This window comes from Carica papaya, chromosome 9 (genome assembly GCF_054855325.1).
Source record: "Carica papaya isolate Zhongbai chromosome 9, ASM5485532v1, whole genome shotgun sequence".
NCBI classification, from domain to species: domain Eukaryota; kingdom Viridiplantae; phylum Streptophyta; class Magnoliopsida; order Brassicales; family Caricaceae; genus Carica; species Carica papaya.
In genome coordinates, this window is record NC_142317.1 from 28,606,152 (window position 1) to 28,622,314 (window position 16,163).

The following is a 16,163-nucleotide window of genomic DNA, read 5'->3' on the forward strand; positions in this document are numbered from 1 at the left end:
AATGTAATTTAAATATTAAAAAAGGCTAAATTGGACTGAAATCATGGATTCTGGTTACAACCTGACAGGATGCTTGACTCACTGTCTAAGGGTAAGAAATTTGCTCCCTTACAGTCCTTGATTCTAGACCCAAGGGTATCGAGTTCTGTACCTGAGACAAAACTCCTCAGTTCCCTAGTGAACGAGTGGGTAGCTGATATCGATCGCCCATTCTCATTGCCTTACAGCCAAAACAGTCACAAAAAACTTACTTGGGCCAGCATGGTGCGATTCAACCTTAAGAACCAACGATGTCGCGGTCGTCATCTAGTTGCGGTTCCTTTTCTTCTTTCCTCCTCTGGCTTTGGCTTTCATGATGCTCCTCACCTCCACTAATCTCTCTCTTCTTCTCTTCCCTCGCGATGACCGTCTTCCACTCTTCCCCTCACTCTGCACTCAATAGCTCACTCTCCTTCTCTCTCTCTCTCTCCCAATTTTTTCTCTTTCCTTATCTCCTTTCCTCTTCTTTGATTGCCATCTTCCTCCCTTCTCCTTCTCTCTTCTGCTCAGCTTTCACTCCTTTCGACCTCCTTTCAACTCGCCCCCCTGAACTCAGCTCTCTTTTCTCTAATTTTCGGCTCCTCTGGTCTGAATCCTCCTCAATCTCGGCCTCCTCTCTCACTTAAATTGACTCTTCTCCTCCTCTCTCTCTCTCAGTCGGCTCTCTCCTTCTCTCTCTCATTTTTGGCTTCTTCTCTCAAAATGAAGAAGAAACCCTAAACTTTTTCCTTATATACACATCTCCCTGGGTTGTTAGATCTTGCAAGGCTCGATCTAGGCCATTTAATCTAAATATAATCCCATTTGTTTGATCCCTCATACGGTTCGATCAAGACCATCCATCTCCTAATTTTTTCGGCCCCCTTCCTCTTCCATTTATATATGCTACTACCCCCATTTTTCTTACCTGTTTTCATTTAGGTCCTTAAAATAAATAAAAACCCCTAATTTTTAATATTTCTTTCATTTAGATGCTAAATCCTAATTTGATTATATATTTACATATCCTTTTTTTATTTTATTTAGGGTCCAGATATTACAGCACACATGGCCTACAGCGCATTGGGCACTGCGCGCAAACCTAATACGCACAAGCCCCAAGTGTGCAGGCCTACTGTGTGGACAGCGCTCGCACAGTGTGTGGCGCCTGGCCCTATCCGTACATGATGGGATGCACGCAGACTGGCCTACCTACACGTGATAAGACGTATGCGCAGGATCGTCCCCATGCCCCGCGCGGATGGGACGTGCACACAGTGCACACGTCCGGTGCCTGGTCACACGTGCATGCGCACACACAATGCACGGTGCTTGAGCGGGCGAACTTTTCATGCCGGTGTTTTCCCACGAGATTTTTCCCCCTTTTTTCATTTTCTCTTGAAAATTATTTTTAATAAAAAAATGTATAAAATAAATCAAAATAATAATAAATTAAAATAATTATAATAGATAAAATTAAATAAAAATAAAATAACGAAATTAACATAAAATTAAAATTACAAATTTAAATCATGAATTATGATGTAAAGCTGCGAAATAAATTTAAATGAGTTCAGGTGACCTTAAGGCCCAAAAAATTGGAGTTTTTCAAATATAAATTTAGCACGGTGGTGAGAGGGGTGTTACGAAATAAATTGATTACTTGGATGAAAAGCTTCCAAGGAGGATGAATTTTTCATTTTTAAGCTCTAATAAACTATGTGGTGGAATAATTTTTTTAGTGTATTATCTTTCAAAATTTCGTACGAGGTCAGTAATAAGTTAAAACTAACTCAAAAAACTTATAAAGGTATCACATTAATTAATTTTACAAAGATCAGTAATAAGTTAATATTACAAAGTAAAGTTTTTAAACAATCATTTAAAAAGCTCAAAAGTTGCTAAATGTTGAGACCACATAAACCTTTAGTTTACAGTTTAAAATGTTATTATTTTTTACTTATATTTTTTATATTACACTGTGTAGGATGTTGAAAGGTATTTTAGAATTTTTATTACAATTAGATCATGTTTTCGATATTAAATTTTGACCTATTTTTATATATTGGTATATAAATATATGATTTAAACTAGAGTATTGCATGAAAATAACTAATCGTATTATTGTAAAGTATAGTAAATTTTTCAAAAGAAACAAACAAATGTATCACATTAATTAATAAAAACCACGCAATCAATGAAAACAAACAAAGAGAATTTAAGGATGAAAAAAAAAATTAGCATGTTGATCAAGCATTCATACTTAACAAAAAAAATTAATGATCACATTTTTCATGAAACTAAGATTTTTGAATATTAAGAAAAATATCCAATTATTTAATAAACTTTTGTTTCTTAGTAAATAACAAATTCATTTGAAGACAAAAAAATCCAGTTGCTTATCACAAATTTCTATCCAATCAGAATCTTAATATCTCGTAAGGATTTTGATAAAGTTCTCTTATAGAATAGTGTTATATCAAAATAAAAAAAATAAATTCAACTTTACCACACACTTTTTTATACTACATAAAAAATGTGAAATATTTTTACCTTTGAATTTAATAAATTAGCTAATTTTTGTTACATATTTTTTATTCTTAAATCACAAATTTGAAATAAAAAATTATTAAGCGATTGTGATCCTCTAAGTTTTATTTCTATAATTTTTTAACAAACTTTTAAGGCATCACGCTTGTATTATTGATAAATTTATTTATATTCTGAAATACTTAACACTTAATTATCTAATTTTAATAAGGTAATAATTATACATACATATTTATGTATGTATAGTGTGGTAAAGAAATGTGAAGAGGGAGATTTGTTAACCATTATCATTAAATTGGTCTTCTAAAGATAAAAATTTTGAAATTAAAAAATAGTTAACAGAAAATATTCAAAGTTATTTCCATCTATCTTATTTTCCTTCCTTCACTTTTTCTTTTGAGCTTCATTGTTCCAATAGCATTCACCATCTTCATCCAAAATTTTGAATTCCCATAAAACTCATCTTCTAAAAATTGAAAAAAAGTTGTAAGACTAAATAAATTTTTAAAATTATCTCAACAAAATTGTTTCCTATTTTTTAAAGTAAATGGCTAATTAGTTCTTCTCCACAAAGATTAAATTTAAAAGTAGATTTTATTTGAAGTAACTCATTTGTACCATAATGGCAGCCATAGAACTAACAAAATCAATCTTCATAAGAATTTTATATAAATTAAGTAAATTACTAATAAGTATAATAATATCAAGTCCCTAATAGCCATGGATTCTTTATTTAAGAAATAATATTTTAAATAGCTATAATTCTTTGTTTGCTTTAAATAGTTTATGATTCTTTATTTGAGTTAAAATATTTCATTAGTTATAGTATAAAATAAAACTTATATTTTTCACAACCTACACAAAATAATCAATCCTGCATATTATTCTCTCCTCAAATTATAATTGTTCTTCAATAATTAGTTAATCCCCTTGATTGATGCAAAAAAGAAGTATCGTAAAAAGTTAGTTACCTTTTCTATGTATTTTACATTGTTATCGTTATCGACTTATAATTTTATATTACACTATACTTTGAGTAGGATGTATAGGGTATTTCAAAATTTTTATTAACAATTAGATCAAGTTTTTAAGGCTAATTACTAAGCAATCTTTATATATTGGTATATAAATACATACATTAAAGTATAGATATTGCATTAAAATAATTAATCACCTTATTCTAAAGTACATGATAAATTTCTATCATTATTTTAATAAAATTTCTTTTTTTTGACTTTTAAAAAAATAAATGATGAATAAATTTTTTAGTGCATGGATTAAAATTCAAAAGTTAATTTTAATACAGTTGGTGACCATAAAATTAATTTTTAGCGCATGGATTAAAATTTAAAAGTTAATTCTAATACAGTTAACGACCATAAAATTAATTTTTAATGCATGGATTAAAATTTAAAAGTTTATTTTAATACATTTGGTTAACATAAAATTAATTAAATCAATATTTTTAATTATTTTATATATATTAAGTAAGATATAACATAAATATAATAAAATCACATCTCAAATAATAACTGATTATTCGTTTAAGTTAAATATTTCAAAAAATAAAATCACTTTTGAAATAGCCATAAATTCTTTATTTAATTTCAAAGATTTTCTAAGTTATAGAATAATAAAATCTATAATTTCTGCGGCCTATATAAAATAATCAATCAATGTCATTTATCCTCCCATCACAATTCAATTATTCTTCAATTAAACTTTGTCTTCTTAACTAGTGCAACAAAGAAGTATAGAGAAAAGTTAGTTTTCTAAAGCATACATAACCTCTCAAGCTATTTATTATAGATTAAACTCAAGGGTACGCACTTAACCTCCATTCATTCGAAGAAAGAAAATAAAGTTTCTTTCCATTCTTCTTAATCTTCAGGCGCAAATATAAAATCTAGATATTCAATATTAATATTTTCTACAATCTAAATCTCAGGTGACAAGGTTTAAAAGAGGATGCTTTAGAGAAGATCTGTACCAGCAAAATCTTACAGGATTCAAGACCATGTTGCATTCATTCCCACTCAGTAAGGCTTCACTTGTGACATCCATACCAAAATATTTTTCCATTAATTTTATTATAAATGTGTTTTTCTTGGATGGTTTTCTTTATGATAAATAACTACTATATGGATAAAATTAAAATTATTATTGTAGCTGAATGGCTTCAATTTCCTTCACACATCTCATTGGGAGCTTCACTAGAAGAGCAGATTTGATATGTTAGTTCCTGATCTTGCTAACAAGATATCAGGTTACAAGTTTGTGGATCATGAAATAGAGCGGGTGAAGTTTTTTTCTGAGGAAAACAATCAACTTGGGAATTTGGTTATTGTAACTCCTGAGAAAAATGCTCTTAAAATTTATCGTAATGTTGCATATAATTATTGCAAGCTTTTCTATTCCTCGAGAGCATTGAAATAAGCTCGAATATCTATTTATGAGTCTTCTAACAATACTTGTCATCTGTTGATTTAAATTTTATCTATAATATTTCGTTTACTATTTTTTTAACGAACTATGATAAATGAATCCAATAGAAGTTTGAGAAAATTTCTTCTACTTGTTTTACTATTTATATAGGATACACTAAATTTTTACGCTGAAACGATCTTTTACCAAGCACCATTCTTTAGTAGTGATGTACTACCAATCTATTTAATAATTTTATATTTTATCTCTCAAAATGAATTTAAGTATCTAATTTTTCTAGAATGCAAGATTTTTGAGTACTAGGAAAAGTATCTAATTTTTTAATAAACCATTATTTCTAATGAAATAATATCTGCATATTTAAAAGAAAGCCAATATCATATCATTAGTTTCTACTAAATCAGATTCTTTATTCCATTTAGAGATTTTAGTAAAATTTACTTAAATAATATGATTATGATAAATAAAAAAATAAATTAAAAGATAACTAACACTTATTTTAAATATACTTTATAGGGACATATTTTACAAATATAAATATGCTTACGTAAATAATATATAACATTATTGTTAGAGAATTTTTGAGATAGAAGAAGAATATACATATATATATATATCTTTTCTTTGGTCCTTTAGTTCTCTCATTAATACTAAAGAGTTTTTTTTCTCTTCTCTAAAACCCAAATTCCAAACACAAATTTTCAAATATAATCATCACCCATCATACAGCAACAAGAATTTTTTTATAAGAACTTCAAATGTATGGCCACAATAAAACTTGAACAAATGACAACTAGTTAGAGAGCCTTGACATCCACCACCTCCATGCCCATAGCATTTACAGGTGCTGCCGTTAGCACTGTAGGGATTGGTGTAAAACACAGTGGAAAATGGCACGTGCATCCAGATTCTAATTGAAAGTTGTGATTAAGCTCGGGCCATTAATCAAAAAACATGATCATGCCGTTTGGATTTTTCGTATAGTTGTCATAAAGTATGAAAGATGAAACTTTCAATCTGCATAATCATTAAGCTAGAGTGATGACGACGAGATTAGGGTTGTGCATTTTGCATATAATAAATGCAGGTTCAACACTGATAATCTCTAAAGTGACACTTGTAACAACCAAAGCATACACAAGACGTACATTTAGCATCTTGGATCTCTTGTACACCCTTTGCAAGTTTTGTGACTTACCCTTTCTTCTTCAGGATCACAGTTTATCTTTTAGAAACACATATATACACATTACTCAACATAACATGTCGTGGATTTGCACCTCTAACTTTTATTAGTCAACACATTATGGTAGAGCCTGTAATCCGTAGGAGTGCGGACGTAGAAGAGTTGGTCCTTTTTATACCTTGTGCAAGTAATGAATTCGCCCTGATGGAACTACCGTTTTCCATTAATGTGCCTTGATATGTTGTTTAAGTTTACAATAAGCTTTAGTATTTGATTTTGTACTTATGTACAAATAGGAGATCTTGTACGTATTCTTTCTGTGCATAAAAGTTGTGGGACAAATGAAAAATTGAATGATTTTTTACTTATATATAAATAGGAGATCTTTTACATATTTCTTATACCTATAAAAGTCATTTGACAAATGACAGATACTCAAACAAGTAAACTAAGTTATAAAGTTATAAAAGCAACCAGTACTTTAATAGCAGTTTATTTTATCACAAGACTTCACATTTTTGAATAGTACACATTGAATTGCTAATTGCATCTCTATGCCACCAATACCACCTACTTAATATTAATTGATAATTCCATCTTTTATATATATATTTATACATAATATGAGGAAAAAATTGAGGTGAAAATGAAGAGACAACATAATGTGAGGGAAAAAAATGTTGAGTGTGAGCTAAGAGAAAAAGAGAGCAAATTGATCACTTGAATAGAAATACTTCCAAGGACAATGAATTTTTTATTCCTAAGCTTCAATAGACCATGTGGTGGAATAATTTTTTTATGTATAATTACATTTTTAAAATTTCGTACAAGGTCAGTAATAAGTTAGAACTAACTCAAAAAACTTACAAATGTATCACATTAATTAAACTTACAAGATCAGTAATAAGTTAAGTTAATATTATAAAGTAAAGTTTGTATGAGTATGTAATCATTTTAAAGGCTCATAAGGTGCTAAATATTGGGACCATGTAAACCTTTAAAGTGACATCCTATATGCGAATTAAGGCATGTGGGGTCAGATACAAAAACATATTAGAAGTGCATGATAAAAATTATAGGCAACGGAGCAAATTAATACAAATTCCTTAAAAATATATGAGTTCCAATCAAATATATATATATAACTGATGCCAGAAGTGGCTAAAAATAAAATGTTAAAATACAAAAGAGGGCCACTTCTATCATTATACTATTGGACTCATTAGAGTGCAGGGACGATCATGCACTTAATAATTATAGATCCACAGGATCCTCATAAACTTCAATGGATAGGTCAGCTAACGGTTCCTCATTATCTTCCCCATCTGGAGGGGGAATAGAAAGAGTGAGTTTCATATGCTTAGTAAGAAAAATAATATTTAGATAACATCATAAGGTTTTAAAAGGTGAATAATTCTAACATAGACACTTGTCATTTGGTTATGCCGTAGACCTATCTTGCCTTATGAAAACACTTTATTTATTAAAAAAAAATCACATTATAGTCAACAATCAAAATAAAACACACAACATACCTGACAATAGAGAAAATCAAACAAATCATGAAATGCTCAGATTTTCGAGTCATGCTTCGCGAAGTTGTTATGATTTCTATCTTTGAAGGCATATACAGATTTCTGACTACCCATGTGGAATGGCCAGATCAAATACAGATAACGGCAATTTGCTCAAGCACATTTCCATCTTGCTAAACCATGATACGATCTATGAACACGACCATACCAACCATAGTGGTCCAATTAGATATTCTATGGTCACGACAGTACTTAGCCAAAGGTGACCCCTAATAGATATTCGCGTCACCACTCTCGTCAGAGGGTATGTCGTCATCCATAGGGAGTGATCATCTTACATCTTTCCAGACCAGATGGGGGAGGGGGAAAAAAGATGCCACAGATGGGGATAGGGGAAAAGATACTCCTTAGAGATAAAAAGCCTAATGAGATACTTGATGCATTATGCATGTCAATACAGATACATACTTCGGACCATTCATGCTTCATTCCATTTTTCTTTTCGTTTATTTTGTTCTTTTTATTTTTCAAATGACCTTATCGGTTTCATATTATGTTAATTACATGCAATTCATCAAGTATCTATCATTCACATAGCATACTTGAAAACAAGAATAATTCAACTTATTAAGCCTACTAACATATTGCATGCAAAACAAGCAAAATCACATAATTATCAATTTAATCTTTTTTTTTGTCTAAAAATATTCCTTAAGATATTTAAAGAAATACTAAATTTCTTATCAAAACTTTAATAATTTCTCCTGCACCGTTCTTCTCCTTCTCTCCTTTTCTCTCTAGATCAAATACTCCTTAAGAAATTTAAAGAAATATTAAATTCCTTATCGAAACCTTAATAATTTCTTCTACACTGTTCTTCTTCTCCTCCTCTCCTTTTCTCTCTAAATCACTATTTTTCCCTCTCTCTCCCTAACTCTTGAAAGGTGGAAGAATGAAAGTGAGAAAAAAATAGGAGGAAAGTCCCCTATTAATAGAAAATAGGAGTTGTTGGATTTGTGCCAAGTGGTAAAATTTGGTGAGGAGAGAGAGTAAAAAGATGCTTCGCACAAAAAAATAGAGGAAAAAGACCTCCTCCACCGGCGACAGCACCTCAAGCGGTGGCACACCGCTCTAGGTCGGTGGCTACATACTGACCGAGGTGACAATGGCCTCACCTGCCTGGCTAGCGCTGCAGGCCTAGCCTACAGGTGCGTGGCTACCCTGCCGTGTGCAGGAGCTGGCCTATATACTTTTAGGCCTACTTCGCGCAGGCCCCAGGTGCACAGGCCTATTTGCACAGGTGTGCTGCGTGGACAGCGCGTCCACAGTGTGTGGCGCCTGCCTGTCCGTCTGCGATTTGATGTGCGCAGACAGCTCTTGCCTGTGCCAAACAAGACGCGTTTGCAGGCTTGTCTTTTGCTCCACACACAGTGGGATGTACACACTGTGCACCCATCCTGCACCTATTGTGAGTGCATAGCACACAAGTGCCCGCGCAGGCAGCCCATTCCCATTTGAGTTTTATCGCAAGATTTTTCCCTTTATTTCTGTATCTTTCCTTAAAATCATTTATTTCAAAAAATGACGATCAAATAATTAAATCAAAATAAAATTAGATAAAATTAAATAAAATTAAATAAAATTAAAAGAAATAAAAATTAGTATAATTTACGAATCATGATAATAAACTGCAAAATAAAATGAATGAGTTCAGTGTGACCTTAAGCCCCAAATAAATAAGATTTTTCGTATATAAATTAAGTGTAGGGTGAGCAGGGTGTTACATCCTCCCCCCACCTTAGAAAAATTTGGTCCCCAAATTTGTCTCGAATAGGTCTAAAAACTTTTCCCTCGTCTCACTTTCCAACTCCCATGTCACTTCTTCTGGTGCATGATGCTGCCACTGTACCTTCACCATGGGAATTGTCTTGTTGTGCAAGACCTTGTAAGTCTATCCAAGAATCTCTACAGGGAATTCTTCATAAGTCATATCGGTTTATACTTGCATCTCGTCATGAGGAATAATATGAGATGGGTCAGTGTGTTACCTTTTTAGCATCGAGACATGGAAAAAATCATGTAAACTCGTAAATACTCAAGGTAGAGTAAGGAGTTATGCCACGGGTCCAATGCGCTCAATGATCCAAAAAGGTCCCATATACCGAGGGCTTAACTTCCTTCTTTTTTCGAATCTCTTTTTTCCTTTGTAAGGAAAAACCTTAAGGAAAACCTGGTCTCCAACGATGAATTCCAAGGGTCACCTACGATTATCAGTGTAACTCTTTTAACAGCTCTAGATGGTAGCCAAGTTCTTACGAATGATCACGACCTTCTCAATAGTCTCTTGACTGAAGTTTGGTACCAAATGACACTGGTTTCCAACTTTGCTTCAACAAATGGGAGAGCGATAGGCCTACCATATAAGTCTTCATACGGAGCCATGTCGATGCTGGAATGATAACTATTATTATAAGCAAATTCAAATAGGGGAAGATACTTATACTAGTTATCGCCAAAGTCAAGGACGTAAGCACGCAACATGTCTTCCAATGTCTGAATCGTATGTTTTAACTAACCATCTATTTGGGGATGATAAACAGGACTGAAGTACAATTCATACCCCAGAGCTTCCTGAAAGTTGTCCCAAAAGTGGGAGCTAACTTGAGGATCTTGATTGAACACAATGGATGAGGGAACACCATAAAGTCGAACAATCTCATCAACATAAAGGCGGGCTAATTTGTTGGTGGAGTTAGTGGTCCTGATGGGCAAGAAATGGGCAGTCTTGGTTATGACTATAACAGCTCCTGGGCAGTTCGGTGACAAAATCCATGGTTACATGCTCCCACTTCTATTTTAGAATCAGGAGGCCTTGTAACAAATCGTCGAGTCTCTGATGTTCTGCCTTAATCCTCTGGTAAGTAAGGCATCGAGAGATGTAGTTGACTATGTCCTTCTTCATTTCCGGCCACCAGTATTGACACTTTAAGTCTCGGTACATCTTGGTACTCCCGGGGTGGATAGATAGCTTGGAGGCATGGGCGGTCTTGAGAACATCCGCCCTTACAGCGACAGGAACCCAAATTCGATTCTGAAATCTAAATAATCCATTATCTGAAATCCTAAAATAAAGAAATTCGTCAAAAGAGACCTTACCCAGATTCTTGGTGAATTCCTGATCTGTGGACTTAGCTTCTAAAATTTTCATGAAGAGATTCGGTAGGTCTTGAATCTGAGCGAGATAGGTACCTTTACCATAGTAGCTAAGGCAGAGCGATTGCATAGTGTTATTTAACTTCCAACTGGAGGCCATTGTTTGGGCCAACACTGTGGACTCTTTTCAACTTAGTGCATCAGAGACTACACTTTCTCTACCGAGGTGATTGATGATCTTGTAGTCATAGTTCTTCAAGAGATCCATCCAGCGTCTATGTCTCATATTTAACTCCCTCTATGAGAAGATATACTTCAAACTCTTGTGGTTAGTGTAAATCTCGCAGGTTTAACCAAACAGGTAATGACACCATATCTTCAGGGCAAAGATAATGGCCACCAATTCTAGGTCATGAGTAGGGTAGTTTCGCTCATGAGGTTTCAACTGTCGGGACCCATACACATGACATGATTACATGTTTGATGTGACTGACATGATGTTGATGTTTTTCTTAATAAAATAAAATGTTTTCTTTATTATTGAAATGGGTACGTTCTTCGATAGTAAGTAAATAATGTATTATTTCTAAGTTTAATTACTTTTAAAATCTTAGTAATATCGATTAAATACTATTTTTCTTACTAAGTATATGGGACTCACCCTTTCCATGCCCCTTCAAATGAGGATCCCGTGGTAGCCTTATGCTTTAATTAGTATCTAGGATGTTACAAATGATATTAGAGCAATTACATGGAATAATCCCTTATATTGAGGCTATAGTTTAGGAAAAAACCACTGATATTTCCTTTCTTGAAAACTAGTTAACCAACTTGTTATCTCTCTTTTTTATTGTAAGACCAAAATGACTTGAGGCAGACCTTCTGTAGAAAGAACTTAGCGACCTAAGAACTTGGCCTCCACTGACCAGGAACAAGTTTACCAAGCTCTTCAGAGCCATTTAGGGTCTAACCACAGCAGTAGATCAAAACTAAGCAAATCACTGTCAACACCCTCTGCCCTCGACTATTACCTAACTAAAAAATCCATTTCCCATAACATTTTCAAATTTAGAAGACTCAACCTACCCCACTTCGAAGGAGGCCTTGACCCCTTAGCTGTAAAAGCTTGGATCCTGTAGATAGAAAAGCTCTTCTTTCTCCTAGACTTAATCAAAGACCAAAAAGTCCTCCCTACATCCTTTATATTGACCAGAGAAGCCAAACACTGGTGATGGCTTAAGAAAGATGTCCTACCCTCCCTTACCATTTGAGAAATTTTCATGGATGCCTTTTTTGGGAACTTTTTTCCAATATACGTTCAAGAGAAGAAAGAGGAGGAATTTCAGGACCTCTACCAGGGGAATATGACAGGTACCCAATATGCAGCTTGACTTACTCAGTTGTCTAGGTTTGCCCTTTTGATTGTCACCTCAGAGAGTCATAAGGCCAGGAAATTTTTGAAGGGCCTTCGTGCAGATACCTAGGGTGGGGTAGTGATGTGACACCCAACTCCTATGCTAAGGTGCTTGAACGTGCACAGTTGTCGAAGACCTTATCTCGACCGAATACCAATGCATTGCCCGAGTCTGTACTCAGTAGTAGCAACACAAACCCCAACAACAAAGAAAAAGATTATCTGACCTTGTCAACAGCCACCCCGATAAAAGACCTCGTGTTTCCCCTCTTCTTATCCTGTACCCACTTATTAGAAATACTGCCCAACCTAGCCTACCCTACCAGCATTATGGTCGTTTCCATGGTGATCAACCCTATCGGCGTTTAAACAACTCCTGCAACAAATGCCTGAGCACTCAGTGCTTTGTGAGGGGTTGTCCTCAATAGCCAAAAGACGGGGTCAGGCCTATAGCACAAGGACGTGTCTACTATCTCAATAAGCCAAGTGCCCCTACAACTCCTGTTGTTATCCAGAGTATGCTTTTTATCTATGATACCGTTGCCCAAGCCTTGATTTATATAGGTGCTACCCACTCTTTTATTTCTTATTCTTTTGCTTGTAAATTAGATATTAAGTCTAAAACTTTGAATAAAATATTGGAAGTAGAAACTCCCTATAGAGGACTTTTAAAGGGTCACTATATGTATAAAAACCATAAGGTAAAAGCCTCAAGAACTGAACTTCTACCTCATACTTTTAGATTTATCATGATTTGATATTATTTTAGGTATGGATTGGTTAGAAAAATATAAGGCAATTATTAATTATCAAAGCCAAATGGTAACCCTTCATTCACCAAAAAAATGAAATAAAGATTTGCTAACTTATAGAAAAACTTGTATGCATGAATTTTTTTGTTTTCTAACCTTTGAGTGTAGGAACATGGATATGGATTTTGTAGTTTTTATAATCCCAATGGTTTGTAACTTTCTGAAACTCTTTCAGAGGAGCTGCCTGGTCAACCTGGGAGATAGAATTTTTCCATCAATCTACTTCTAGGAACTTAACGAATCTCAAAGCTTGCTTACTGCATGAGTCGCACTGAATTTGCTAAACTTGTGCACCAACTCTCTGAGCTACTTAGGCAAAGTTCATTCACCCCAGGCATTCTCCTTGGGGTGCCCTGGTGTTGTTTGTAAAGAAGAAAGACTGTTCTCTTTGGCTATGCATCGACTACAGAGAGCTCAACTGGGTAACGGTAAAAAGTAATTACCCCTTGTCTCGTATTGACGATCTTTTTAATCAGTTGCAAGGTGCTACAGTTTTCTCAAAGATTGACCTCATATCAGGGCAGCATCAGTTGAGAGTGAAGGAAGAAAATATTCCCAAAACAACCTTTCGATGCTGGTATGGTTAATTTGAGTTCAGGTTATGCCTTTTGGATCGACTAATACCCTTATTGCCTTCATAGACTTTATAAACAGGATTTTCTGGCATGCATTGGATTAATACATCATCATATTCATTATTGACATCCTAATGTACTCAAAGAACCGTAAAGAACACGTAGACCATTTTTCCCAAGTATTGAAAACCCTCCATCGAAATCACTTGTATGCAAAATTCAACAAGTGTTTGTTTTAGTTAGACCCAGTATCTCTGCTCGATCAAGTCACTTCGGGCGAAGGAGTCTCTATTGATCCTTCCAAGGTTGAAGTTATAATTAATTGGAGCTAACCAAAAAATGTCATTAAGGTACAAGTTTCTTGTGTTTGGTCGACTACTACCATCGATTCATTGATGGGTTATTTAAGATTGCAACTCCTTTGACCTGCATAACCAGGAAAGGTGTAGCTTTTGTTTGGGATGAAGAATGTGAAGAAAATTTTGTTAAGCTAAAGTATCACCTCACCTTTGTCCCAATGTTGATCCTTCCCGATATTACTGAGCGATTTCAAGTTTACTGTGATGCATCTCACGTTAGTTTGGGATGTGTTCTCATGTAAAATGGTCGGGAAGTCGCTTATGGATCTTGACATTTGAAACCCCATGAGAATAATTACCCCATGCATGACCTAAAGTTGGTTATCATCATCTTTGCCCTAAAAATATGGCACCACTATCTAAATGGCCAGACATTTGAAATTTATACTGACCATAAAAGTTTGAAATATTTATTTTCTAAGGGAGAACTGAACATAAGGCAAAGGTGTTGGATTGACCTCTTAAAAGACTATGAGTACAAGATCCTCTACCACCTCGTTAAAAGTAATGTGGTTGCTGATGCATTGAGTCAGAAGGAATCTTCCTTGTTGGCCCAGATGATGGCTTTGAGTTGGAAGCTAGTTGATTCAATGCAGGCGCTCAGCCTTAATCATTATGGCAATGGTGCATACCTCACCCAAATTTGGGCCTGGCCTAATTTTTTAATGAAGATTTGGGAAGCTCAGTCCATTGACCCTGAGATAACTCAGAACCTAAGTAAGTTTACTTCTAATGAGTTTCTTAATTCTAGGCTCACAGATGATGGTTTGTATCGATTATGATATTGTATTTGGGTTTCTGCTGCGGTTAAGATAGATTTTCTTAATGTTGCTCGTGCATCCAAGTTGTCCATTCACCCCTGAAGTACCAAGATGTACCGAGACGTGAGGCACCAATACTGGTGGCCTAGAATAAAGAAAGATATTGTTAATTATGTCTTCCAATGCCTTACGAGTAAGTGAATTAAGGCTGAGCATCAGAGACTCGAAAGTTTATTGCAAGGCCTCCCTATTCTAAATTGGAAGTGGGAGCATGTAACCATGAACTTTGTCACTGATTTGTCCATAACCAGTTTTGGTAGGAATGCAATATGGGTCATTATAGATAAGTTGACCAAGATTGCCCATTTTCTACCTATCAGAATAATAGGCTCCACCAGCAAGTTAGCCCACCTTTACGTCGAGGAGATTGTTCAACTCCATGACGTCCCCTCTTTTATCGTTTCAGACAGATACCCCTTATTCACCTACAATTTCTAGGACAGTTTTCAGGAAGCCCTTAGTTCAGGATTATACTTCACTACTACCTATCACCTCAAACTGATGGTCAGTCTAAGCGTACCATCTAGACACTAGAAGATATATTGCACGCTTGTGTTCTCAACTTTGGTGATAATTGGTATGAGTATCTTCCTATATGTGAATTTGCTTATAACAATAGTTATCATTCTAGCATCGGTATGGCTCCATATGAAACCCTATATGGTAGGCCCAGTCGTTTCCCCACCTACTGGAAAGATGTTGGAAACCAGCGTCACTTGGGACACGACTACATCAGAAAAACATTGAGAAAGTCACCATTATTCGGAAAAACCTCACCACTGTGCAGAGTCATCAGAAGAGCTATGCTGACAACCGTAGGAGGCCACTGGAATTTGCTATTGGCGACCATGTGTGACATCTCAAATGCTAATTAAAGCATAAGGATGCCAGATACAAAAACAGATTACGAGTGCATAGAGATAAAATGTATGCATTGCAATAAATAATTACAAATTTCTTATAAAATAATAATAGAGTTTCATACAATAGTAAAGCAAAAATAAAATTAATTCCAAGCATCTACAAAAGATGGATACATCAAAGTGCAGGACAACTGTGCACTCATAACGGTTCATGGATCCACGAAAACCTCAAAGGCTTTAAGTGGTAGATCAACGATGGGTTCCTCACTATCTTCTTCATTTGAGGGGGGCATAGAAAGAGGTGAATTCCATATGCTCAGTAAGAAAAATAGTATTTAGATAACATCATAAGATTTTAAAGGTAATTAAAAAGTACCATCATTACTTACCATCAAGATTCATGTCGGGGGTTCTTTATTAATTATGAAATCA

At 34.5% G+C, this 16,163-nt stretch overlaps 1 protein-coding gene across 1 annotated transcript; it reads right to left on the reverse strand.

Annotated features, from left to right (window-relative positions):
* Positions 1–9,590: 9,590 nt before the first annotated feature.
* Positions 9,591–11,846, reverse strand: LOC148240238 (uncharacterized). Its single transcript, XM_088212105.1, has 4 exons — positions 11,767–11,846; positions 10,640–10,856; positions 10,311–10,365; positions 9,591–9,685 (listed from the first exon to the last, which is right to left on the reverse strand). Exons 1-4 carry the CDS (start codon positions 11,844–11,846, stop codon positions 9,591–9,593), a joined length of 447 nt encoding a protein of 148 aa, XP_088068231.1.
* Between the last annotated feature and the right edge of the window lie 4,317 nt (positions 11,847–16,163).

Bases quoted from the DNA above. Each gene is read 5' to 3' on its own strand.
- LOC148240238 (XM_088212105.1), bottom strand. From the start codon at position 11,846: ATGGCTCTGAAGAGCTTGGTAAACTTGTTCCTGGTCAGTGGAGGCCAA. The intron at 10,857-11,766 runs GTCTGCCTCAAG...TCTTTATTTTAG, and splicing joins CTAAGTTCTTTCTACAGAAG to GATTTCAGATAATGGATTAT. The intron at 9,686-10,310 runs GTTAGTTAAAAC...ATTCTTGGATAG, and splicing joins TTATCATCCCCAAATAGATG to ACTTACAAGGTCTTGCACAA.